Source organism: Molossus molossus, unplaced genomic scaffold (genome assembly GCF_014108415.1).
Source record: "Molossus molossus isolate mMolMol1 unplaced genomic scaffold, mMolMol1.p scaffold_m16_p_3, whole genome shotgun sequence".
In the NCBI taxonomy this organism is placed as follows: Eukaryota; Metazoa; Chordata; class Mammalia; order Chiroptera; family Molossidae; genus Molossus; species Molossus molossus.
Window position 1 is genome coordinate 86883270 of NW_023425366.1, and position 25250 is coordinate 86908519.

Genomic DNA, 25250 nt, shown 5'->3' on the forward strand with positions numbered 1-25250 from the left:
AAAGGAGAAACATCTGTAATTAAACATCTGTATTAAAAATAAATTAATAATAATAAAAAACAATTAGGTTCCAAAAAAAAAAAAATACATAGGGAAATGCAAATTCAAATCACAATGTGATGACATCACACATGTATAAAAATGGCTAAAACAAAAACAACCCTGATAATACCAAATGTTGCTGAGGATGTAGCACAATTAGACATCTTAAGCATCACTGGCAGGAATACAAAATGGTATAGCCACTATTGAAAACTGTCTCTTTCTTATTAAGTTAGTTATTATTGGGTTACAACATGACCCTATAATCTCTCTTGCAGGTGTTTACTCAGGGGAAATAGAAGCATGAAAACATGTTTACATAAAAACCTGATTTGTGGAATATAATGAACAAAAAAAGCTGATGAACAAAATAGACCTAGAGACACAGAAAGGAGTAAGGTTCAGACTGACAAACCTTAGAGGAGGGAGGTGGGGGGCATGGATGACATAAACCAAAGAACTTTTATGCATGTATGCATAACCAATGGACATCAGCAACAATGCTTGCAGGGTGGGGGGTGGGTTAGGGAGGAGGGTGTTTGGGGGTGAAAAAGGAGAAACATCTGTAACAAAAATAAATTAATTAATTAAAAACAAAAAAACAAAATAATAATATTTACTGCTGCAATGAAGAGGGAGAGATATTTGCGGCAATAATATTAGTGTTATTTTACATTAAATGTAGCTAATCTCGAATTGGTTATTGCCAGAGTCAAGTCAGTATATCAGGAACAGATGGAATGGAAATGAAGACTAAAGACAGCCGTGGGAGCTGGTCTCCCCTTCTGGACTTTCCGTACTGCATCATTCCTCCTCTGCGTCCCCGCTGTCCCCCAGCCTACCGTGCTGATCTCCCCATCTATGTGGATTGAAATATTATCCTAAGCTTAACTTTTATAGCAGATGTCACCTCCTCTCTGAAGTCTTTTCCGATCTTCTCGCCTGTTATTTCTCTCTGTCTCTAGACCCACAGCACTGGGGAGCTAACTGGTGTCTCGTGGCATTGACACTCTGCCTTGATTATGGTATCTGTAATCTTGTACGACCCTATTGTGCAACCCACACCCCAGCTCTTGTACTTAGCTAACATGTAGCGGGTATCTAATATTTATGATTGAATAGTGTAAAACAAAACAAAAACAAAAACCAAACTACTTCCTGTAGGTACTCTCATACCAAGAGCAATTGATAAAAACAAAATGGGCATCTGAGGACAGGCCCCCTAAGTGTTTAGTGTTGGTGTTCGTATTAATGGTCTCACCAGGACACCGCTTTGTACCCGAAGAAAAACTTAAAATGTAATTTCATCATTGCATCTCTAAGAGGTAACACTAATTTTTTTTTTTTAATCCTCACCAGAGGATGCTTTTCTATTTTATCTTCAGAAAGAGCGGGAGGGGAAGGGAGAGAGAGAGAGAGAAACATCAACTGATTGCCTCCTGCACGACCCTGAACAGGGCTGGGGACCAAAGTGCAACTGAGCTACGTGCCCTTGATTGGCATCGAACCCACAACTCTTTGGTCCTTGGGCCAATGCCCTAACTGCTGAACCAAACTGGCCAAGGCAAGGTAACACTAATTTAACCAATAGAATATTTTTTTAATATTTCTGTTTCCTGGACTTTTGTTATTAGTGGATTATTATTTTAGGGTGCGTAAATTTTTGGCAACCTGCTGGATTAAACAAATAAACACAATGTAAGGGTGCCATGAAATGAAAACATTTATAAAGTCTGTTAACTCTTGACTTTGAGCAATTGACTACTTACTTTAAGTTCAAAGGTAATTCATGGAATTCTATGTAATAGTAACTTACATTTGTCTAATGATTGAAGGTTTATAGGGCACTTTGATCTGTAGCATTCATTCAATCAACGAGTCAATTAACACATTAATTCTTTGAGCCTGTTATATAATAAATATTAGCGAGCATGATTTGGGGATTCCTAAAATAAATAAGGTGAAGGTCCGGCCGGTGTGGCTCAGTGGTTGAGTGTCAGCCCATGCTCCAAGAGGTCGCAGGTTCAATTCCTGGTCAGGGCACATGCCCAGATTGTAGACCCAGTCCCCAGTGGGGGTCATGCAGGAGGCGGCTGGTCGATGTTCTCTATCATCGATGTTTCTATCTCTCTCTCTCTCTCTCATTTCCTCTCTCTCTAAGATCGATAAAGGAAAAAAAAATCTATTAAAAACTAATAATAAGGCAAAAATTTTTAGTCTGGTGGGAAGTGGACTAAAATGTTGTCATTGAAGTTGTTTGTACCCTGTGGGGACGCAAGGTGGGAGTGGGCTGTTGTCACTAAGGGAGGGGAAAGTGGACAGACAGGAGAGCATTCATAGAGGAGGGGCTCCCTGAGTGAAGTTTTTTATCTGATTCTTATTAGAATCACTATTGTCCATAGTTTACAGTTGGGGACCCGACTCAGAGAGCTGAAGCATCTTCTCTGAGGTTACCCTGCTCTTAGGATTTCAAAAGTGAATTGTCCTACTCCACAGCATGTCCTCTGCGAGCCACGCGGGTCCTGGGCTGTGAATCTCATATTCTAGCAGAGCAGAGAAGGTAAGGCCAGAGAATCTGAAATGGAGGATTATGTTGATTCAAAACGAGCCTGGTTCCCAGAGTAACAAGAAAAACAACTTGATTGAAACCTTTATTCATCCACAAAAGAAGAGAGAAAGCCAAACCCAAAGGCAGGGTTTAGAGCTGGAGACAATGGCTTTGCTAAAATTTACAGGCCTGTGAGATTTCTCAGTTGCAAAGGATATTAAGGAAAGTCATTTGAAAAATATTTAAATTACTTTGACATCATTTCCCCTAGGCAATGTGGAAACTCACTTTTTGGACGTTGGGCTTCTATTAACATGAAACATCGGAGGAAATGAGATTTAAAAGGATGACCTACTTCTGCTGCTGTCACCACCCACAGCTCTAATTTAATTTCTTTCTTCTTCTGTTCACTAAAAGCCACTAGGTTTTCTCATGGGAAGGATGCTTCCTTTCAGTCATGTTTTGGTGCGTGTGGCCACTTTTCACTACGCTGGTGGCATATGGATTTGCAAAGTTCCTTGAGATCCCCATGTGCATTTAAGATGACAGGGCAAGGTCACCTCAGTACTGGCATGTACTTTCTTTGTTCTCTGAAAGAACACTTCAGGTCAGACAGTATAATGCAGCATCATGCAAAGGTTTCTTTTATCAGCTAAAACTGCCCAGAAACTGGGATGGGAGAGGATTTGGTCTTTTTCTTTGCCTCTGCATGTCATATAATCACATGAAAATTATGAGCTGGAGTGGTATATTTTATAGATTTTTTTTTTTTTTATCCTCACCTGAGGACATTCCTCCACTTTTTGTTCAGATAGAGTGGGAGAGGGAGAGAGAGAGAGAAACATTGACATGAAGGGACACATCGAGTGGCTGCCACCCGCACGACCAACCAGGGCCGGGGACAAACTGCAACCGAGGTACGCGCCCTTAGCGGGAACCGAACTCGGGTCTCTCGGGACCGCAGGCCGACGCTCCAACCGCTGAGCCAAACCGGCCAGGGCTATAGATTTTTTAAACTTGTGATATCACAATGTTAGCAAGAAAACCACGTGCCCCAAGTAGCATCCCTGGTGCTCAAGCCCATGATAACTAACCCAGACTTGATACCTGACCTTATTGCATTTTCAACCAGAAATGTAATCTTAATCTACCAGTCTGCAATTTTCTGGTCAACACCAATAAAGTCATCTGTCACATGGGCCCTCTCCAACCCCAGTCTTCATGATAAAACCCTCGCTGGCCCCTTCCCCCAAAATGATGTCCTGGCCTAAAGATAATCCTTTCTTTTCTTTTGATAATAGCTCCCCTGCCCCACCCTTCTTCCTACAAAAACCTTCCATTCTGTTGTTGTTGTTCAGATAGAGTGGGAGGGAGAGAGAGAGAAACATTGACATGAAGGGACACATCGAGTGGCTGCCACCCGCACGACCAACCAGGGCCGGGGACAAACTACAACCGAGGTACATGCCCTTAGCAGGAACCGAACCCGGGTCGCTCTGTACCGCAGGCCGACGCTCCAACCACTGAGCCAAAACGGCCAGGGCTATAGATTTTTTAAACTTGTGATATCACAATGTTAGCAAGAAAACCACGTGCCCCAAGTAGCATCCCTGGTGCTCAAGCCCATGATAACTAACCCAGACTTGATACCTGACCTTATTGCATTTTCAACCAGAAATGTAATCTTAATCTACCAGTCTGCAATTTTCTGGTCAACACCAATAAAGTCATCTGTCACATGGGCCCTCTCCAACCCCAGTCTTCATGATAAAACCCTCGCTGGCCCCTTCCCCCAAAATGATGATGTCCTGGCCTAAAGATAATCCTTTCTTTTCTTTTGATAATAGCTCCCCTGCCCCACCCTTCTTCCTACAAAAACCTTCCATTCTGTTTTTGTTGTTGTTGTTGTTCAGATAGAGTGGGAGGGAGAGAGAGAGAAACATTGATGTGAAAGGGACACATCTAGTGGTTGCCACCCGCATGACCCAACCAGGGCCGGGGACAAACTGCAACCGACGTACATGCCCTTAGTGGGAAGCGAACCCAGGTCTCTCTGGACCACAGGCCGACACTCTAACCGCTGAGCCAAACTGGCCAGGGCAAAACCTTCCATTCTGTAAAAGCCCATGGAGTGCCCTCCTGTAACAACAGTTCAGGAAGCAGGCATTTTAATTACCGGAAAACAAAGTTCCATTATGCCAATAAACTAGACAGCCCTTATTTTTTATGATCCTTGGTAAGTTAAAAAATGTTTCCAATAATCTCTTTTTGGCCTTCATGAGAACCCCGAGGAGAGGCATTGGAGATCTTATTTGCAAGTTTTTTTACACTGAGGCCCAGACAGATGCAGGCTAAACTCTAGCTACTTTTAACTTTTTTTTTTTTGTTCTCTTTGGGACTAGTGTTGCATAGTTCTGTTAAAAGATGAACTGAGGCATATTAACATTTTGAGTTTACTTGAATAAAAATCTATGTGAATTGGGAATTACCTAATGAGAAGTGGCTAGGAGTTCCATCCACAGGAACCAAGGGAAAGATTTTATAAGACATGGAAGCAAAGCAAGGGGATTACCTGATTGGCTGGAGCTTAAGTAAGCATTTGCATTATTTGGGAAAGTCGAGTTGGCTGTTTGTGATTGGTTGTCCTTAGGTTTTGGTTTCTTAACCCTAGGCATTTACAGGCTTAGGTTTTGGTTTGCTTGCGTAGAATGCTAAGGTATTAGAACCACCTCAGTCTGATGGCCTCCGTGTGTAATTGGTTTACTGGTTCTTTATATTTTATTGCTTCTTTACTGAGAAATTCTTGCATGGATACACACTGTCCCCTGACCTTGACCTGCTGTTTCTCAAATGTGTGACTGGTGCAAGGGACCCTGACAAGGAAAATGGATGATTCAGGACCAGCCCATCTCACATGTAAGAAAAGTAACACAAATGGTACATCCCGGTGGTACAATAGTCTGAATTCCTTTAATATATGAAGAGCGGCGCATAATTAAATTCTCAGAATCAAGACTCCCATTTCTTTCACTGGGGGCACCCGCGTCAGAAGACAAAGAGTCTGGATACACACAGCCCACTAGGGATCCTCATTATAACACTGTGTGCAGATTAAATTGTACAGAAGAACAGAAGGCGGTGATATTACCAATGTCAGCTCATTTTCTCAGGCCACACTGGCCTGGAGTTTTGAAAGGGGTCATACAAATGAATAACTGTAGTTTTAGATTTTTATCCTTGTGGCTGTCATGAACCCTCGTGTCCTCCCACCCACCCCAAGCGGGGTCCCTCCTGCTTGTGTTCCGGGTGCTGTCCAGCTCCATCCACCACCTGTGGGCTTCATGATGTGTTTCCTCCTCCCTGCTCCGGCTCCCCTGTGGGCAGGCTCGTTGCCTTCGGAGGGGAACAGATTATACTCTCAGTGGGCAGCCTCTTCTGGTACGTCCTTGCCTCTGCCTCTGATTCCTTTCTTGAGTTCTTGATGTGAGCCAAGCAGAAATGGGGCAATGCTGTCTTCCCCATTTGGGGATATGTGTGGATCTCAGAGCAGGGCAGGCTGGTTAGTACATGTTCTCTTTGTTTTAGGTAATGCATAGCTCTCTCTTTTTAGCCCCGAGACATGAATCCACAAGGGGACATAGGCCATGGGCAAAGCTGCAGAATACAAAACACGATATTAGGACCATTGCTTTGTCCTCCCCTGGTTTCTCATGAAAAAACTTACAAGTATTTTCTGGAAGATTAATACCAATTAGCTACCAGAGGGGCCCAGAATTCCAGCATTAAATACAACCTAGACTCAAGGTTAGGGTATCTAGAATATCAATATTTTGTGCTCAGTGTGGGACTGATATTTTTCCTTTTCATTTTTTTTTCTTTCTTGTATTCTTGACTTATTTCTTTGAGTTTTTTAAATCCTTAGCTCATGAAGTGGAAACTGCTTCGAAAGGCAAAGCGCCTCAGGTCAGCTCTCCCTCTGACTAACGGGAAGGAAATGACGAAGCCCACGGGAGTGGAGTTATGTGTTTCCAGTCAGAAGAGGAGCATCCTGCTTTGCCCTGGAGGTGAGGGACACCAAACCAGCTTGGAACGGCTCCTATTCCCAGTGCTGAGAGATAAGGAATCTGGAACTCGGGGATGCACGTACAGAACAAAACAGATCTAAACTGGCATCTAAAAGTGATGTTTACAATTAACCTAGGGAGGCCAAGTGTACTGGGTTTGGTTTGTGGGCAGCAAATACCTGGGTGCGCTGCCGGGGAGGGAGGTGACGTGACCTGCTCCGACTGGGCCTCCTGGGAATGCTCTCAGGAGTCCTCCTCTCCTCAAACCATCCTGAGCCCACGTGTTTTCTTCTCTCTCTTATCGAAACCTCGAAGAGGACCAGATGCCACCTGCCAGTTTGAACTCTGTAGGAAGGTGTTTCTCAACCAGGTAGCATTTAAAAGGCAGCATGAGGCAGGGGAACAAACAACCAATGAACCACAGTAATCTAGGGGTCAGAGAACCAGCATTCTTCTTTTCTATGACTGTGCCACTGGATCCCTCCTCCAGCTCCCTTACCGGCTCTCGTCTTCCACTTCCTTCCGTCACTTTTCTTTCTAAACCAGCTTGATCTCCATTATCCCTCTTTCTCCAAAGTTCTAAGCATAGGACTGTGGAAAAGGTTCTCCCACCCAAGTTTCTTCAGAGTCCAGTGCAGAGTTTCTAGTTGTGGGGGCAGATGTCCCCCTTAAATTTATGGAGCACCTCCTAGGTACCAGGTGCAAGTCACTGTGCAAGGCCCCTTTAGCCTTGATGATGATGATGATGATGACCACAAACACATTGTCCGTGCTCCGTGCCGGACACTGTTCTACTCAGTTTACCTATATTCACTCATTTAAATCTTCGTCCAAACGCAGTGAAGTTAGTACTATTACCATCTTCATTTTGAAGATGACTCTCTGAGCCATAAAGTATAAACATATAAACAACCAAACCCAAGGTCCAAAGGCTGATCTCAGCTATTCCTAAACCACAACAGGACAATTACCTGGCCCTGGCCGGTTTGGCTCAGCGGTTAGAGCATCGGCCTGCGGTCCGGAGAGACCCGGGTTCGGTTCCCGCTAGGCATGTACCTTGGTTGCAGTTTGTCCCCGGCCCTGGTTGGTTGTGCGGGTGGCAGCCACTCGATGTGTCGCTTTCACGTCGATGTTTCTCTCTCTCTCTCTCTCCCTCCCACTCTATCTGAACGAAATATCGAAAAATGTCCTCGGGTGAGGATAAAAAAAAAACAAAAAACAAGGAGGACAATTACCTGCCCTTGACAGATGAGAGAGTCTGCATTCTAGCAGGCGAAGGAAAACTGCCCGTAGTCACAGTCAGTCGGTAGCACCCCTGGAACTCAAACTTAGCCCGAGTTTTTCCCTCTGCGGCTTTGCCTTCTCAGAGGCATCTCTGCTTTGTCATAAACCTCAGAGCGGGGCGCTTTTAATGGAAGGAAAGTTTGCCAAATGAAAAGCGGATTAATGAGCTATTTGGGATGCTTTCCAGTAAATAATCTCTTTCAGGATTCTTTTCTCCCCCACAAAATGCTAAAGCCGCAACAGTAACAATCACCTCAGCCTGGCGTGGCAGTGTGGGTGTGAACTCTCTTAATTGTATTGCTCAGGGCAGACACCGGAGCCCGGAAATCTCTCCTTTAGGTCAGAAATGGGAGGTATCCGATGTTGCCATTCCCCATCAGCCTCCTCTTGCCCTTTCCTGTCTTAGCCATGTCTGGGAACACGATTGCTTTAGGAGAGTAACAGAGCTTAAAATGGGCTCAACATGAAACAATATCAGAAATGTCAACGTCAACCTGCTTCCCAAGTAGATGAGACTTAGAGCGTCATTTGAACGTGACTAACTGAGACCTGAGGAGAGCCCGTCATTTTTACAGTAGAGCATCCAGATACTCCCTGGGGATTTTCAAATGTCCTTTGTGAACCTGAGAGGCCAGGAGAGAAATGTGATTATCTTTACGTGATGTGTGACTGAACTTGAAGCCAGGTGGCCACAGTGACATTCAAGAAGAACATGGGCGTCTACTCATGCCAGTGGTCGAGGGTCCGAGCGACATGGAGACAAGCAGGTCTCAGCCCCTCTCTCTAAGAGTTGGCGATCTATGAAGGGGAATGAGGTCAGCTGCACTGATGTGTGCTCTGAGGCAATGCCATTCGCCACCTGTCTGCCACAGACCAGGCAGGATGGGGGTGTTATCCCCATTTCCAGGGAAGGAAAGTGAAGTTCAGAATAGGATGTCCTGCCCACAGCTCTTTATTAAATCGACTTAGGTGGTTCTAATGACAGCCCGGTAGTCTTTCCCCTACATTTTATTATTCAGTCAGCAGGATACCATTGACATTTAATGGCATAACTTATTAGGCATCCCTTCATGGGATGTAAAGGTTTATGTAATTAGCTCACCGAGTTCCACAGTGTTTTGAGAAGATGATTTTGCCTTGGGGTATTTTGAGAAGTCCTCGGCAAATCAAACCATTTTCAGCTTTTTAAAAGGAATGCGCCCAACAGAGAGCTTCACCCATTCCTTAAGCTTTTATGTTTGTGGGGTGAGGCTGATGGATGGTCTTTAGGTGAGGGGTAGAAGAGGGTGGGATATCATTTCTTGGTAGTAAGTAATGGTTTTGAATTTTGACTTGGCTACTTCAAGGTGGCTGCATTCCCTCGGCTGGAGTTAACGGTTTGATGTGGCCAACAGAAAACCAGTCTTAGGAGAAGTGCGCATGAAGGGGGAAGAACCCTACTCCACTTTGCCTTGGCTAGACCTTAGTTGGAATACTGTGTTCAGTTCTGGGGGCTGTATGCTAAGACAAATAAAAGCAGCGAGGGCACGTTCAGGAGAGAACTGGATGGTGATGGCGAGATGAAGCCCGGCCGTTTACAGGAAGAGGGCTGTGTAGCCGAAGCAAAGGCTTGAAGGGCTGAGAGAACAGTCTTCAAATATTAGGAGTTTCTTACGGAAGAGGAATGTAGATTTGTTCTTTGTGGTCCCAAGGGACAGAACTAGAAACAACAGACTCTGAGAGAATAGATTTGTCCTTACAAGGAAGAATTTCCTGTTATATTTGCCCAAATATGTAGAGTTTGGTTGTGTGTGTATCTGTTTACGAAAGTGGTGGAGTCCCAGACCCTGGAAGTATGGAAACATGGGTCTAGTAACTTCCTGGTAGAGGCTGGAGAGGAAACCCAACAGTACCACAGGGATCGGATTTCAGAAGCGTCAAAGTCTTTCCCAGCTGTGAACATCTCAGCAGCTGCTGGACTGTCCTTTCAGGCTTTACCTCCACCTTGGTCACCAGGGTCGGGGTATGCTTTTGGGGGACGGCTGGATTACAGGAGATGGAAGCATCCACAGAGACAGAGCAGTTACTCGGACCATTTCAGTTAGGTCTGCCATTTTTATGTTGCCTTTCCTTTGTACTCCCATGCTCGCCTTGGACTGTGGCACCCGGAGGCCCGCAGTTGTCACTGCATAACTCATTATCCACGACTTAGCACCCCATGGCACAGCCATTGTGTTCTCACAGATGTTACCTGACAGTGATGTTGTCACGTCTCACATCGGGTCGTCGATGGGCTGCAATAGAAAGACAGTGGAACTTGGCTCTGCATGTATGAACTCTAACTTGAGGTTTGTAAAACCTGTGGCTGCCTCCTCTCTCCAGGGGTCAATAGAACTTGAATTCTTGCCCTGGCCGGTTTGGCTCAGCGGTTAGAGCGTCAGCCTGCGGTCCACAGAGACCCGGGTTCGGTTCTCGCTAAGGGCATGTACCTTGGCTGCAGTTTGTCCCCGGCCCTGGTTGGGTCATGTGGGTGGCGGCCACTCGATGTGTCCCTTTCACATCGATGTTTCTCTCTCTTCCTCTCTCTCCTTCCCGCTCTGTCTGAGTAAAAAATGGAAAAATGTCCTCGGGTGAGGATAAAAAAAAAAGGACTTGAATTCTTTTCCACATTTCAATGAGAGGAACTTTCAGGATACCAGAGAGAGAGAGAGAGAGAGAGAGAGAGAGAGAGAGAGAGAACCATTCAAAAGGTTTCATATACAATTAAAAGTAGCCTTAAAAATGACCCATTTGCTATTGCTCCCAGCTCTTCTAGGGTAGGAATCTTCAACTGTTTTGAGCCTCTAACCTCTTTTTAAGGACTGAAAGTGATTGATAGAAGGTTTTTGCTCATGTCTTGTAGCTGAACTTGTGTAGAGCCAACCAGTAAATATTCCAGCGAAAGGGGTGGGGGTTTGCCCATTCGCTGCTTTCCTCAGGGAGGACTCTGTGGGCTCACAGTGCACCTGATCTTCAGTGACCCGGGAGCAGGTTTCTCGGTCATTCTTTAAACAGCAGGGAGGTATGATTTATAGAGAATGAAGCATTGCAAGCATGGTGTTTGAGGCCCTTCCCCTCCTCATTGTGGATATACGGCCAATCTTTTGGAAGAGACACTGAGACCTTGGTCAGAGCCTGTTAATCTCATTTACTTCTACAAATTGATGTCAGAGGTGTTGGGTTCATGGAGCTTTCCAAAGCTGTACCAAAGGGGTTTAGAGGAAAATGCAGCTCAGTTCAGACTCTTCCTAGGCACCAGGAAGCATCCGAGCCTGCTGTAATTTGTGTGTTCCTGCCTACAATTATATACAGCAGCCAAGTCCCTGATGGGAAGGTGTCCCATGCAGTTGTGGGTTTTACTCCAACCCCTGGGCTCTTTTATAATTAAAGTTTGATTGCTCTGTAGTTATTTGAGCTCCATGAGTCTCGACTCAGTTTGTCAACATTATTAATTTGCAAGGGATGTGTATGTCTTATGATCCTGATATGATGTTTCACACAGGGAAACCGTCTCAAGAATATCTGGTCTGTTTCAAATATATAAGGAAGTTAAATATTTATTTTTGTTACTTTCTTACCCCCATCCCCCAATAACCCCCTCTCTACCAAATACCATTTCTTCTTTGCTCTATCTTTACCTCTCCTGCCTTATTAAAACTTCTCAGCCCATTTTCTGCTAGTTCTTGCTAAAAAAGTGGCTGATCATGATTTAAGTTAAGGTATCAGTTCTCATGAGGTTATTTGTATTTTAATAAAAATCTATGAAGGTTAAATATTCCAGGTACTGAATCTCTAAGGTTAAATTTAAATTTTTTTTTTTCCTTTATTGATTTTAGAGAGAGAGGAAGGGAGAGGGAGAGAGAGAGAGAAACGTCGATTGGCCGCCTCCTGCATGCCCCCCACTGGGGATCAGGCCCACAGCTTGGGCTTGTGCCCTGACTGGGAATCTAACCGGTGACCTCTTGGTGCATGGGTTGATGCTCAACCACTGAGCCACACTGGCTGGACTCTGAGGTTAAATTTTAGGCAGTGGAGACATATTTTAGGTGGAGATGAAGGGAGCTGGGTGGATCACACAGGGAACAGGACAAGCAGAGCGCTCACTTGGACTAATGTCGAGATGGCATGTGTGTGCTGGCGCCAGGAACATGAACGAGGCCCAGGGAGAAAGCAAATCCAGTACTGTGGCAATTTATTTATTTAAGCTTTTTGTGGGGGAGGGGTAGAGGAGCAAGTTGGGGGTTCATACTAAGTGCAAGGAGCTGTGGAAAATCAGAGATAAGGATGCATGGCCTTTCCTTTCCAAGGGTTCATACCCTGTGTTGTGGGGACACAGGTGTTAATAGACAGGCCTCAACACAGAATATGAAAAGAAATGTGGGATTCATTCTCACTGGGGATTCTCAAAGGCTCCTTATAGACAGTGGAATTTTTTTTAGAGGAAGCGAGAGAGAGAGTGAGTGAGAGAGAGAAACACCGATATGAGAGAGAAACCTGGATCAGCTGCCTCCCACACGCATCCTGACCAGGGACGGAATCTGCAACCTTTTTGGTGCATGGATGATGCTCTAACCATGGAGCCACCTGGCCAGGGTGAAAGTGGGATTTTAGTTGAACATAAAAACCAGTTGTACTTTGAAAATTTGTACTTTTGAAAGAAATGACTCGAGTAAGGGCTTGTGCTTTGTTTGAGGGAGGGAGGTTTGTCCTGCTTGAGTAGATCCTAGAAGGTGAGTGTTGTGCTGTAGCCTGGAAAACTCCATCGAGACTTTATCCCTGCAGAGCTTTGCATGCTTAGGTGACTATTTAACACTGTATTCTGTGCATATTGGGAAGCCATTTAAAAATTGAGCAGGGAAATAATATTCTTTAAGAGAATAACTATGACTAGGATGGATTAAAGGTAGGGAGAGACATACTCATTTGTTCATAATTAGGGGAAGAGTGGAAGATTGCCTGTAATTCATTTGATGTGCATTGTTTCTGCAGGAGCAAAATAAACAAGCATATCTTAATGTAGAAATCCTCTTCCTATATATGAGTTCTTTTTTATGATGGAGCAAATACTTCACAGCCAAGTTATATTTAAAGTAACAAGAGCAAAAGCTATTTGGAATAAATGTTTCAGAACCATTTATTACTTTGCACAGACCTATGAGCAAATAGGATTGAGCTAAAGCGTTTACTGTAGTGTAGCATGTGGTTCTGCAGGGACTGCCACACTATTATATATATTTTTATCTTGGTTCAACTCTAGCTGTTGGTTGCCACTATTACTCAAAGACTGGTGTGTCAACAAGATAATCAAAATAACAAAATAGGAGTCAAGAGTTTTTCTGCCTGTTTCTTGAAGTCTTAGGAAGATTGTTTCCTTTGTATTCCCTATATTCAGAATATAAAAGCCTCCCAGACATCTAATCTTTGGTAGGTTAAACATTTCAAAAGGCAGGGAAATTATTTTGCAGTTGCTTTTCAGTTTAAGGCAAGTGTTTTATGGGCTTCCAACCCTCCCTCCTGAATCCATTTATGAAAAAAAGAAAAGAAATGCCATATAATCCCAGCTACATTGTCCTGGTGTAAAAATCCCAACGTAGCATGGCGGGAAAAGTTCTGAGTTGTGATTGAAGAGATCCAAATTCTAGCCTTAGTTTTGTGGATGCGCAGCTCGATGGTTTTGTCACGTCTTATGTTTAATAGGGAGGATTAGGATTTTTCTACATGGTCTCTGTGCTGTTTCTTAGTACTTTCCATATTATTTTCGCTTATGGAGTCTAGAAAATGGGGAGACACATAATAAGATTGTGGTCAACAATTTTGGGTGGAGGTGATGTCTGTTACTTTTGAGCCAGAACATTTGATGCCCGTGTGTGACCCTCCAGAATTCTCTCTCTCTGTGGTGATGACTGACAGTTTTTCAGGTGGGGGTGGCTTTGTCAACCTGGGTCCAAAAATGAGGACAATGAGAAAGCAGAACTCCAAGCCAGCCACAACAGGCATGTACAAGGAGCAGTTTCTGTTGTTTTAAGCCATTGAGATTTGGGGAGATAATTTTTTACAATAACATAATTAAGCTTATTCTTGATTGATATTGTCCCTAAAGGGTATAACTGTGATGAATGGGGGAAGGCCCCAGAGATATAGAAGATCTTTCTTTTCTTAAATTAAAAATTTACTGAGTTTTCTATAAATAGATGTCAGAGCTGCTTGGAGGGGAAGCAAGTTTCCTACATTGGAAATATTGAAGTATGGTTGGGCAGCCTCTGGAAGGGGAGCTGGAGAAATTAAAGGTAGTTGTGTGATACAACAGGAAATACATATTTGGTCTTCAACCCTTTTCTGATACAGAGTTTCTAAAACTCTTGGAATTTCCTAAATAATGAGAGAGATAAAGGTTTCTTTGTTACATTAATGAGGTGAGTTTTGGAAAGCAACTAAGGATGGGGTGGAGCCAACCTTGTGGGTAGAGGGCTGGGACTTTCAGCCCACCCCCCACCTCCAGAGAGGGGAGAGGGGCGGGAAGTTGAATCAGTTCCCAATGGCCAATGGCCAATCATGCCTATGTCAGGAAGCTCCCAAACAACCCCCAAAGGAGGGTTTTCAAAGAGTTTCCAGGTTGGCAAACACAGGGAGAGTGGTGTGCTCAGAGAGCATGGAGGGCTTCATCTTTTCCCAATTCCTTGCTCTGTGTAACTCTTCCATCTGTCAGTTCCTGAGTTATGACCTTATTTAAGAAACCTGTAATCAAGTAAATAAAACGTTTCTCTGAGTTCTGTGAGCCACTTTGTGTGAGCAAATTAATCACACCCAAGGTAGGAGTTGTTGGAAACTCCAGTCTATATAGCAGGTCAGTCAAAAGCTGACAACCTGGACTTGTGACTGGCATCTGAAGTGTGTGTGTGTGTGTGTGTGTGTGTGTGTGTGTGTGTGTGTGAGAGTCTTGTAGGACTGAGTGCTTAACCTATGGTATCTGATGCTATCTCTGGGTAGATAGTGTTAGAATTGAATTGAATTATAGGACATCCAGCTGGTTTCTGAGAATTATTTCATGTGGGGACCCCCTGTACCTTGCCCTCCAACCTGTCTCACACACATATTGGAATTGGTACTTGAATCTTAAATTGGATTAGAGAACATCAAGGTCCATTCTTGTTTAAAACTATTTATTTTTGCAGCTCCTGAGAGTGACTATTACACCTCATATTTGTGCATCAGGTGTGGTTTATGAAGTGTTTTCTCCAGTGTTAACTTGCTGTCGTGGAGAGCAAGAGGTATTATCTACTGTGCCTTCCATGGAGACTTGCACAGGTGCTAAGAAATCATTGTTTGGAGAAGGATGCTAATTCCTAACCTGAATTCCGTAGCTATTCTGATAGGTGTATAGTGATATCTCATTGTGGTTTTCATAAGTGTTTTCCTACTGACTAATGATATTAAACATCACTTTATGCCATGCTTATTTGCCATCTGTTATCCTCTTCGGTGAAACATCTCCATGTTTTTTTTGTTTGTTTGTTTGTTTTTTGCCATTTTCTACTGGGATTGTTTATCTATTTACTGGTGAGTTTGAGAGTTCTTTATGGACATTGGATACGTGGTTTGCAAACATTTTCTCCTGGTCTGTAGTTTGTTTTCTCATACTCTTAGTAACATAGTAAATGGTATTAATTTTGATGAAGTCTGGCTTATTTATTTTTCCTTTCATGGATCTTTTCTCTCTTGGATTATTGCAATAGGCCCACTGTTTTCTCTGCTTCTTCCCTTGCCTCCCAATAGTCTTTTCTCAACAAAGAAATGAGTGATCTTTTAAACTATAATTTTTCACTCAAACCTCTCCAAGCTTTCCACGTCACTCAGAATAAAAGCCAGAACCTTAACAACAATCTACATGGCCCCTCATGGTCTCCATGACCTCATCTCTTACCACTCTCCCTGTCTTGGCTTTGGCCACACTGGTGTCCTTTGCGATATTCAGACAGGCCAAGCAACACCTGATCCAGGACTCCAGCCTCTTCTTTTCGCCTGGAAAATAGACTCTTGACTCTAAGCTTCCTTATTGCCCTTAGGTCTTCCTGAAACAGGGCCTTCTTAGTGAAGACCCCCCATTTAACATGGAAATAGCCCTGTTTCCTATAGCCCCAAATTCAGGTTTTTGCTCTGTTTTTCTGCATGGTATTTGTCAATGTCTAACCTACTACATACATCATTTATTTTTAAAAATTGTCTGTTTTCTCCTCTAGAATGAAGCTCCTTGAGAAAAAATGTTTTTATCTATTTTGTTCATAAATTTTCAATTACAGGGTCTAGAGAGCCTGGCACATTGTAGGGATTCAATAAGTATTTGCAGAATAAAGAATGAATGAAGAAATGAAACAATGACTAAAGTATATCTCATCCCAGCTTAGACCTGCTGAGATAAACCCCACGGATCCTAGTTTGGGGAACCTGACCTGGTGCTACTGAAATCATCTTTCCTTTCTGAAGAGGGGTTCATTTCTTCTGGAAATCCGGGGTATAAGAAAAATGAATTAAGAATCATTTGCCTTGGAATGATGGAAGTAGAATTTCTAATAAAATTTCAACTCCTAATGAAGTAGTGATTGTCAGTGGTTACTAAATGCTATTTGTTGAAAGGCTGATGGGGGGCATTTTGGAGGAGGGATCAAGCTGACAGCACCTGAAATCACTGATAAATCTTAACATCATTAAAAATGGGACAACTTTATGAGCTTCTTGCTGTGATGTTATAGGAAGGTACATAGCACCCCTTATAAAATAATCTTGCAATAATAAGAAATTGAATCTCACTTTAATAAATTCTCTAGACTTAATTACATGCTTATAAGAAAATACAGGTGATAAGGGAATATCTTAAATGACATCACAGGAATACAATCAACCATTTCAAAACTGCAAAATCCTACAGGATAAACAACTTAGTTTCAACAAATAAATGGCAAAAACGGGGGGAGGTGCTTCTAAACTAAAAGATACATAAATTGATGGCAACATATGGTCCTTGTTTGAATCTTGAAATCAATGAAGGTATAAAAAAGACATTTTAACACAGTTGGAGGAAATTGAGTATGGCTTGGTTATTAAGTGCTATGAGGGAATTATGACTAAATACGTTGGGTAAGATAATAATATCGCTGTTTGGTTAAAAAAACGTGTTGTGTCTGTTGAAGATAAATACTGCATTTAAGGAGAAATGATATAAAGCCTGATATCTGCTTCAAAATCTTCATCCCCTAAGACATGTACACTAAAAGCAATAAATATAAAATGGAAAAGTATGATGTGCTTGTGTGTGTGTGTGTGTGTGTGTGTGTGTGTGTGTAGAAAAAGAATGACAGGTTGTTGACCATTGTTGAAAATGGGTGATGGGTGCATGAAGCTGCGTTCCCATTTTATAATTCTCTTTACTTTGTGTTTGAACATTTCTGTCACAAAAGGTTTTTAGAAATCTTCCTTGCCCCTTCTTTTCTAGGGATTCTCCAAGAAACGGGAAGGTAACCTGCCCAGCAGATCCTCGCGAGGCTGCCTTTGCTCTGCCTTCGCTCTCCTCTGCCCGGATGCGTGCATCCTGCGGTGCCCTAATAGATCTCGACCCTCCGTGGTCCACTGGGTGATTGTAATGTTCGCAGTGACTTCTGGGAGTTGACCTCATCCCTGCTCACCAGTCTTCCCACTGGGTCATGGCCACTGCCTCAAAATGAGGTGTCTCTAATTTTAGATTGGAATCAGGAGGATCCAGATGGTTCGCTACTTATAACTGGTATAAACTTCAGCCCACAAGCCGAGGTGTGCGAATAAAAATTTTTTTTATAACTCCACTTAAGTTTGGGTTTTAAGCCTTGATCCTGCAGGTGTCCTGTTTGGATTGCCACCCAATCCTGTTTGGAGATCACATAGGGCCCCGGTCTTGAGGGTGGGATGAGAGCGTGGTCACTGTGTACTGGAGCACACAGCTGTCATTTCGATGCCCATCAGCTTGGGCGGCCCTGTGCCATGGGTGGGACAGGTTGCCAAGATTCTCCGGCATGCACAGCACAGCCCTCTCCTCCTGGAGGTTTTGCCACCCCCACCCCTCAAGCCCCACTTGAGAAGCCATGATCCCTGCACATTTCTCTCTGACTTAATTAGCACCTCTCAACACTACGAGGGTAAGAAGGGAAGAGCTAATTTAAAAAACCCTGCTTCTGTTTCTGCTCAAGCAGCCTCCTTCTACGGAGTTTGGGATTTTAGAAACAAAGGCAAGGACCATCAGCATGCCCTCACTACTTCCAGCTGCGCCCCTCCATCAGCCGGTAAACAGTCTGCTACCCCTTGATGCGGAAGGGGAGGGGTGAAAATTAAGGGAAAAAAGAAAAACAAATGAAACAGGAACAGATGAACACCTCAGAATATCCTACCACACTAGAAAAAGGCAGGAGTTGAATTCATGGGAGAGGTTCCTTTGGGAAAAACAGAATTGTTCTTGAAAGTGGGGTCTGTGCAATGGCAGAGACTGTTGGACCTCGGCCCACAGAATGCTCCGATGTCATCACTGAGGTCAGAGAATTCTGCTGTGGGCCTGGCAACACTTGAACCCTAACAGGCCTGTGCTGTCGTGAGCTCTGGGCAGTCCTGCGGGTTCTCTGGGGGTCTGAGTTCTTCAGCCACTTAGGAGACTCAGCTATTTCTATTTGTACTCAATCATTTCGGTGGACTTCCTGAGAACCAAGAAGGGCCAACCTGTAGGGAAAAGGAGGAGCTGGACACCCTCTAAGGGACTCTTTTAGCTGGTACTATGAAACAACGACAAAAGAGGAAACATTTGGAAAATACAGAGTCCGAGGAAACTGGCGAGAGGGGAGGAGGTATGTGCTGGGCATCCTGTCTGAGGCACCAGTGGCGGCCAGCCCGAGCCTTCCTAGGAAGCTGGGACTGAGGACAGTGCGTCACCTCTGAAGTAGGAAGGGGAGAGACCTGGTATCGGCTCATGCTGCCACGTCCATCCCGAGGTCCCTTGGTGTGAGACCAGATGCCCGTGGCAGAGGAGAGTCAGCCCTGCCGGTCAGAACACACCTCTCCGGGGGCTGCTCGGGCCTGGAGCTACATGGAAGGGTAGCGGGCTGGTTTCCGCAATCACACGCTCAGAGGTGCAGTTCTTCCCAGTTCCTGTTCTCTCTGTGGTCTTACCCTGGGGCCACTGGGCGGGGTGTAAAGGCGGCTGCTAGAGATCCATGGGTTGCCCTGTGCATTTTACCAAAGAGCAAAGAGAAGCTCAATGAGTTAAATCCTGTTGGAAAAGATCTTATGAATGGAAATGCCTGTTTGAAAGGAGATCATCTGTGTAGGGATGGCATCATATTGAAAGCAGGGAGATTTTATTCCTTCAGCAGGAAGAATTTACCAGTTGACCCATGGATGTTTGTGAATCCACAGGGGTGGGCTTCCCAGAGGTCGGGGGGAGGGAAGGGCCTTCCAGAGACTCAGACCAAGTGGGTGAGAGAGAAATGTTGCCAGGGCCTCGCAGGGAGCGCTGAGACCATGCTGACTTCCCAGGCCACATGGTGACTGCGCGCGTTAAGTGTAAACCAGTAGCTGCCCTGAGAAAGGGAGGGGTAGGGGTCACATATAGGAGGTGGGGCAGAATGGAGCCTGCTCCAGAGATCCAGCTCCAGGCTTCTGCCCTAAATTGGAGCCCAGCAGCTTCCATGGGGCCCAGGGTCCTGAAGACGATAGGATGAGCCCTGGGAATGGAGGCCTGAGCAGAAGGCAGATCTTCAGATAGCAGCCAGGATAATTTTGTCATTGTGTATGTGTGGTGGGAGCTGCAGGTAGAATGGGCATAGAGTGCTCATTGGATGTGTAGTTTGTGTGGTAAGATTCCTATCATCACGCCTGGACCTGGTGTCACTCAATACGTGTGAGAGGGTATACGGAATTCCTGTGAAGTGAGTTCCACGAGACAGTCATTTATACGTGCACACAAATTTAACTGGTGTCCTGTGTTTTTGTTTGCTAAATCTGGTAACCCTAATATGCTTACTACTAGCTGACACATTATATACTTCCTGTATTTCTGTTCAGTGTCTGTCTTCCCTTACTAGAATGTTTAGCAATATTAGAGCCTAGGATAGTGGAATAGTGCCGGATACATAGCAATTGCTCATTGAATATTGTAAATGAGTGAGTGAATCAGTGAATATACACCATAAATACAAACCATACCATATGATCAGGTTACATGTCACACGCTCCTGAGTTGTGAACACAAACCACGCACGCAGACGCTCCATAAGCATACAGACATTTCTACCCTACTCACCAACCCCACACTTATCAAAGGCTTTGCTGGTACACGTCACTCTCACACTTCTGACATAGTCCTCGCCACCACTCAGGCCTACATCCTAACAAGACACTAACAAAGAAATTGTTGATTATAACTAGATACTGGAGTAACCACTGAGAAACAGAGTCTAAGCCATGTGTATTCACTGCACCTGAACATAAGACAGCCACTCAATAAACATCTGTTGGACAGATGAATGATTCACAAACATGTCCAAATGACCATATCTCTGAGGCTTTCATACTTTCCTCAGGAATCTCAAAGTCACAAGAGGATGTCCTTCAGCTTAGATCAACTGAAGTGGCCAAAGGCTATGGCCCAGGGGTAGGGGAGGCCTCCTCTGCCTCTGAATACGTCTCCTGTGTTTCTTCTCCACGCAAGCTCATCCAAGGTGGTAAGGGGTGGGGCTCCTTGGGTGCATGGCAGGAGGTGCACAGAGACAAGCTTGAGGCTCAGAGGAAACCCAGGGCAATCGGAGGTGACTGGGGCTCTTTGTAGAAGCCTGGGAGGATGGCAGAGCTGTCAGGAGAGATTGGATCTGATGAGCTCACTGTGGGAGAGTGAGGGCCATGGTGCAACCACAGTGGGGAAATTAGGGAGCAGGGCTCATAAAGGTCTTGGTTTGAGGTTTAGGACAGAGGGACCAGATTTGGCACCTTCAGAGGAGTGTGTCAGCTTTGCCTTTGCCGCTGCCTCCAGGGAGGCACAGAGCTCCCCAGCACAAGCCTTCAGCATGGGAGCGAGGCCCTCAGCTAGGCCCTCACACCTCACATGTACAACCACATTCCATGCAAGTCCATGCTTAGCACATGCAGAGAACCCAAACGCATGACCCACAGTGCCATTCTCCTACACCACAGCCCACATTCCACAAACAACACAGCAGTGATATCACAAACTCACACCCCTCTCGTAGCACACACCCAAGAAACATCCCACATCCCACAGTCCTCATCACTCTCCTCCCCACCTCCATGTACGGACACTCCTCCAATATCCCTACACATACAAGTGAGAAGCCCACAGATAACATTAGATATACTATCCCATAATATGAAAAACAGACACCAAGGTCATCACAGCTACGTCACACCATAGTCCCTCTCTGCTAGGTCCCACATATTCATATGAGTTCCCCCGCGTGCCAGCATGTCCCATGCATGTTTTCATGTTTCTGATTTCCTTTCCTAGGCATCCGGAGATTACATGGAGACAGTCCCCAGCCTAGATGCACCCTAGACCAGGTTCAGGAACAAGAGGAGACTCCTCCCCTCCCACCACATGTATCCTTAACGCCCTCTTCATCCTATAAGACCTGTGTGACCTCTCAGTATACAAACAAAGAGGAAAGGGGCATGAAAATATTCTATATGCAGGTACAAGTGAAAAAGGGTGTGGCTGTCTCCTGGGAGGAAACCTCAGAGTCACTAAAAAAGAAGCCGAGGATGGAAGAAGTGAACCTTCCCGAGTACGTGCAGGTAGGTACACCCCCCTCTGACGTGTCCACCAGAAACCTCCTGTTTGACAGTGAGCACAGCGGGGAGGTGAAAGAGCACGAGGAGAGAGCAGAGGCAGAGGGCCTGCTGAGATTGTCTGCAGTTGAGGAGAGACCCAGAGCCAGGACACCTGACTGGCTGGTGACTATGGAGACTGGCTTCAGGTGCATGGCCTGCTGCCGGGTCTTCCCCACCTTGGAGGCCCTCAAGGAGCATGTGCAGTTTGGGGTCAGGGAGGGCTTCAGCTGCCACGTCTTTCACCTCACCATGGCTCAGCTGAGAAGCGGTGTGAATTCAGAGAGCATCCCAGAGAAGAAGGAGGAGGAGGAGGAGGAGGAGAGGGAGGAGAAGGAGGAGAAGGAGGAGAAGGAGGAGAAGGAGAAGGATAAAGAGAAGCAAGAAGAAAAAGAGGAGGAGGAGCAGCCCACAGGGTAAGACCTTGCCTCTTGACCAGGCATTTAATACAGTCTTGTCTGTAAGTAGGCATTTATCCTGAGCCTTCCGGTTCCTGCAGGACGTTCTGAGAATTTCTAAGGGCTAACAGAGCACCTTTTTTCTTTCACTGTTTTGTTTCCACACAGCAACTGAGATTCCCGGGCCAGAAGATCCTTGAAGACGGTGTGGCCTCCTCCTGGGAGAGGTAAGGCCTGAGGCGGGCAGTCTTCTGAGCTACATCATGAAGGCCCAGAGGAATCTCAGGGAACGGCTGCAGGGTGCACGGGGCTACCTGGTGCCTCGGGAGCTGCATCACCTGTGGCATATCCGACGCCTCCAGGGAATTGACTTCCATTTTCTTATCGTGGAGAATTTTGACAGGAGTTCTCCCGGAGTCTCCACAATTGACCTCTAGAAGGAAATACTGCCCACAGCCCTCTAGGCAACAGAGCTCAGCACAGCCCCAAGGGCCAGGATTGGTCTGGAGAAAGGACAGGGGGCTTAGCAGCACTAGAGGCTTAAGGGCTGAGAGCCTTTGGCCTGAGCTGAGATCTCGCGATGGCCTGTGGACATAGACCCATGAGAGAAAGTGGAACGGGTAGATGGAAATACATGAAAATGAGGTCGGTCATAAGAGATCTGGAATGTTCTAGAACCTTTGATTTTGCCGCAGTTGATTTGGAAACATACTCATTGTGTATGCGTGGCCTCTGAGCTTTAAGACAAAGTGAAGGGTAACTCTGACCAGCAGAGCCCAGGTCGCTTCTTGTCTTTTCCTCTTCGGCCACTTTTGTGTTCTCACGCCCAGGGAGAAGACAGGACCATGGAGACAGCAGCAGACAGAATGCCGGTGGTATGAAGGAAGACGAAGGGCCAGTATTCAGTCTAACACAGAAACATCATGTGCAATAAAGGCTGTTTTCCAAAAATTTCCTGGACATATTCTTTAAAAAATTTACTTTTAAATTTTTATAGTTTAATATTTTATTTTTAATGACAGTTTACATTCAATATTGTTTTGTATTACTTTCAGGTGTAACAGCGTAGTGGTTAGACAATCATATACTTTACAAAATGGTTCCCCCCAATATTTCAAGTACCCACCTGGCACTCTACCTAGTGGATATATTCTTCAATTAAATTTATCTGGCTATCCCATCTATCTATCATCTATCTATCCATCCACCATCTACATCTGCCTCTCTAGTGGTTTGTGAATGAGGTTTCCCATAGGCACCAAAGATATCCACCATCCTTTTCCAGAAGCAATAGTATCCAGTCCCTTAGGCTTGATTAGGCTTCTGTGTGACGATTTCCAAGGCTGGACACCACATTCCACATGGACCGTGACAAGCTACACTAGTTCAGAGGAAGCAGGAAAGTAGCAGGTGCTGTGGAAACCATGTCTAACGGGCCCTGGTTGAAAGCCCTGAGAGGGGACACTTCAGAGGTCTGGAGGGTGGTCTGCGTGTCTCCCTTGGTCTGGCCTGGACAAGGCTCTGTTAGTTGTGGCTTCACACAGGAACTCCAGGACAGAGGAGACACCTCTCCGTCTTGCAGTTGCCCATGGAATAGGTTCCTCCCGAGAGGGTGGCACTCTGTTAACCACTCAAATGGAAGCCATCTGACCACAGTCAGGAATTGGGGGAGGAGATCACTGTGTTAGGAGTTGGAGCTGATGAGCTTCCATAGTCCTTGTTCTGACATTAATATTTTAACTTCTAAATTATTTCTCTTATTCTAGCTTCTCAAGTTCTTGACTTTGTCACCTCTGAACTTCAGCCTCTCACCACTTCTACCACCCACTGGGATGAAAGGCAGATCTAGGAGGCGCTGAAGACTCCTTTTGAGGCATGAGGCTGTCCACGGTTCCGAAGGTGAGGGGCAAGTACTGTGTCTTCCTAACCTGAAGGGGGCCAAAGCCAGGCCTTGGAAGGACTGATAGAATTAGAAGGAAATCACCTGAAGTTCAGAGATTTTTATCAATTTATCCCGTGGATTGCCCCCCCGGCCCCCCCCCCCCCAGATGTGTAGGGAGGTTTCTATGGGGCTTTATTGAGTCAACAATGGTTCCAGTGCTCTGGTGTTGTCATTATTACTCTGGGGCTTCCTAACTGGCTTCATGCTGCCCAGCCTCTCCATCAGGGATGTCATTGGTATGTGCACATCTCTTGCTCAAGATGCTTAGTGCCTCCTGTAACCGTCATTCCAAAGAGTTCAGAATCTGAGGTGTATGCCTTTCACACCCACTCTCTGACCACCTCTGCATGCTCTGTAATCTTTTTTTTTACCCTCACCTGAGGACACTTTTTCCATTTTTGTTCAGATAGAGTGGGAGGGAGAGTGAGGAAGAGAGAGAGAGAGAGAGAGAGAGAGAGAGAGAGAGAGAGAGAGGTGAAAGGTACACATCGAGTGGTTGCCACCTGCACAACCCAACCAGGGCTGGGGACAAACTGCAACCGAGATATGTATCCTTAGTGGGAACCGAACCTGGGTCTCTCTGGACTGCAGGCTGATGCTCTAACTGCTGAACCAAACTGGTCAGGGCTGCTCTGAAATCTTCATCGCTGTTCCTTTTCACCAGCTGTGGGGTCTACCAGAAATATCTCTTTCCTCCTCTTTTCTTAGGTCAACATCATTTCCTCTCCCGTCCTGGGAATGTTTTTTTACTTTCCCTGATGGCTTCAAACACCTAGGGTTTATTCCACATACATCGGTAGACTATTGGTTATAAAATGAGGGTTCTCATTTCTGTTCCTGCTGGGTAGAGACTTCCTTGTGAAGCATGGAGGGGCATACCACGAGGGCCTCTAGGGAGGCTTCAGGGTGTCACAGGAAGGTCACATTATCTCACGAGAGAACCGCATTGACCATGGAGTGGGGGAATAGAGGCCTTCGGCTGGAGTGCGTTTCTAAGGTGACCGCACACGTCTGTCACACCAGAGCCTCTCAGTGGGGCCACTGACAAACACATTTTGACTAAGACTTTGAATCTCTGCTCAGAGTAAGGTATTTCAGAGTAG

The 25250-nt window shown here is 45.2% G+C and overlaps 1 protein-coding gene across 1 annotated transcript; it reads left to right on the forward strand.

Annotated features, from left to right (window-relative positions):
* Positions 1-18745: 18745 nt before the first annotated feature.
* FAM170A (family with sequence similarity 170 member A) lies at positions 18746-24054 on the forward strand. The gene is made up of 6 exons (XM_036279704.1): positions 18746-18815; positions 20550-20690; positions 21488-22155; positions 22374-22432; positions 23036-23103; positions 23972-24054. The coding sequence occupies exons 1-6, from the start codon at positions 18746-18748 to the stop codon at positions 24052-24054; spliced, it is 1089 nt and encodes a 362-aa protein (XP_036135597.1).
* Positions 24055-25250: the final 1196 nt, after the last annotated feature.

Coding starts and splice junctions, on each gene's coding strand:
- FAM170A (XM_036279704.1), top strand. CDS start 18,746: ATGAAACAACGACAAAAGAGGAAACATTTGGAAAATACAGAGTCCGAG. Junction 22,433..23,035: donor GTGGCCTCCTCCTGGGAGAG/GTAAGGCCTGAG, acceptor TCTCACGCCCAG/GGAGAAGACAGGACCATGGA. Junction 23,104..23,971: donor TGAAGGAAGACGAAGGGCCA/GTATTCAGTCTA, acceptor CTCTTATTCTAG/CTTCTCAAGTTCTTGACTTT.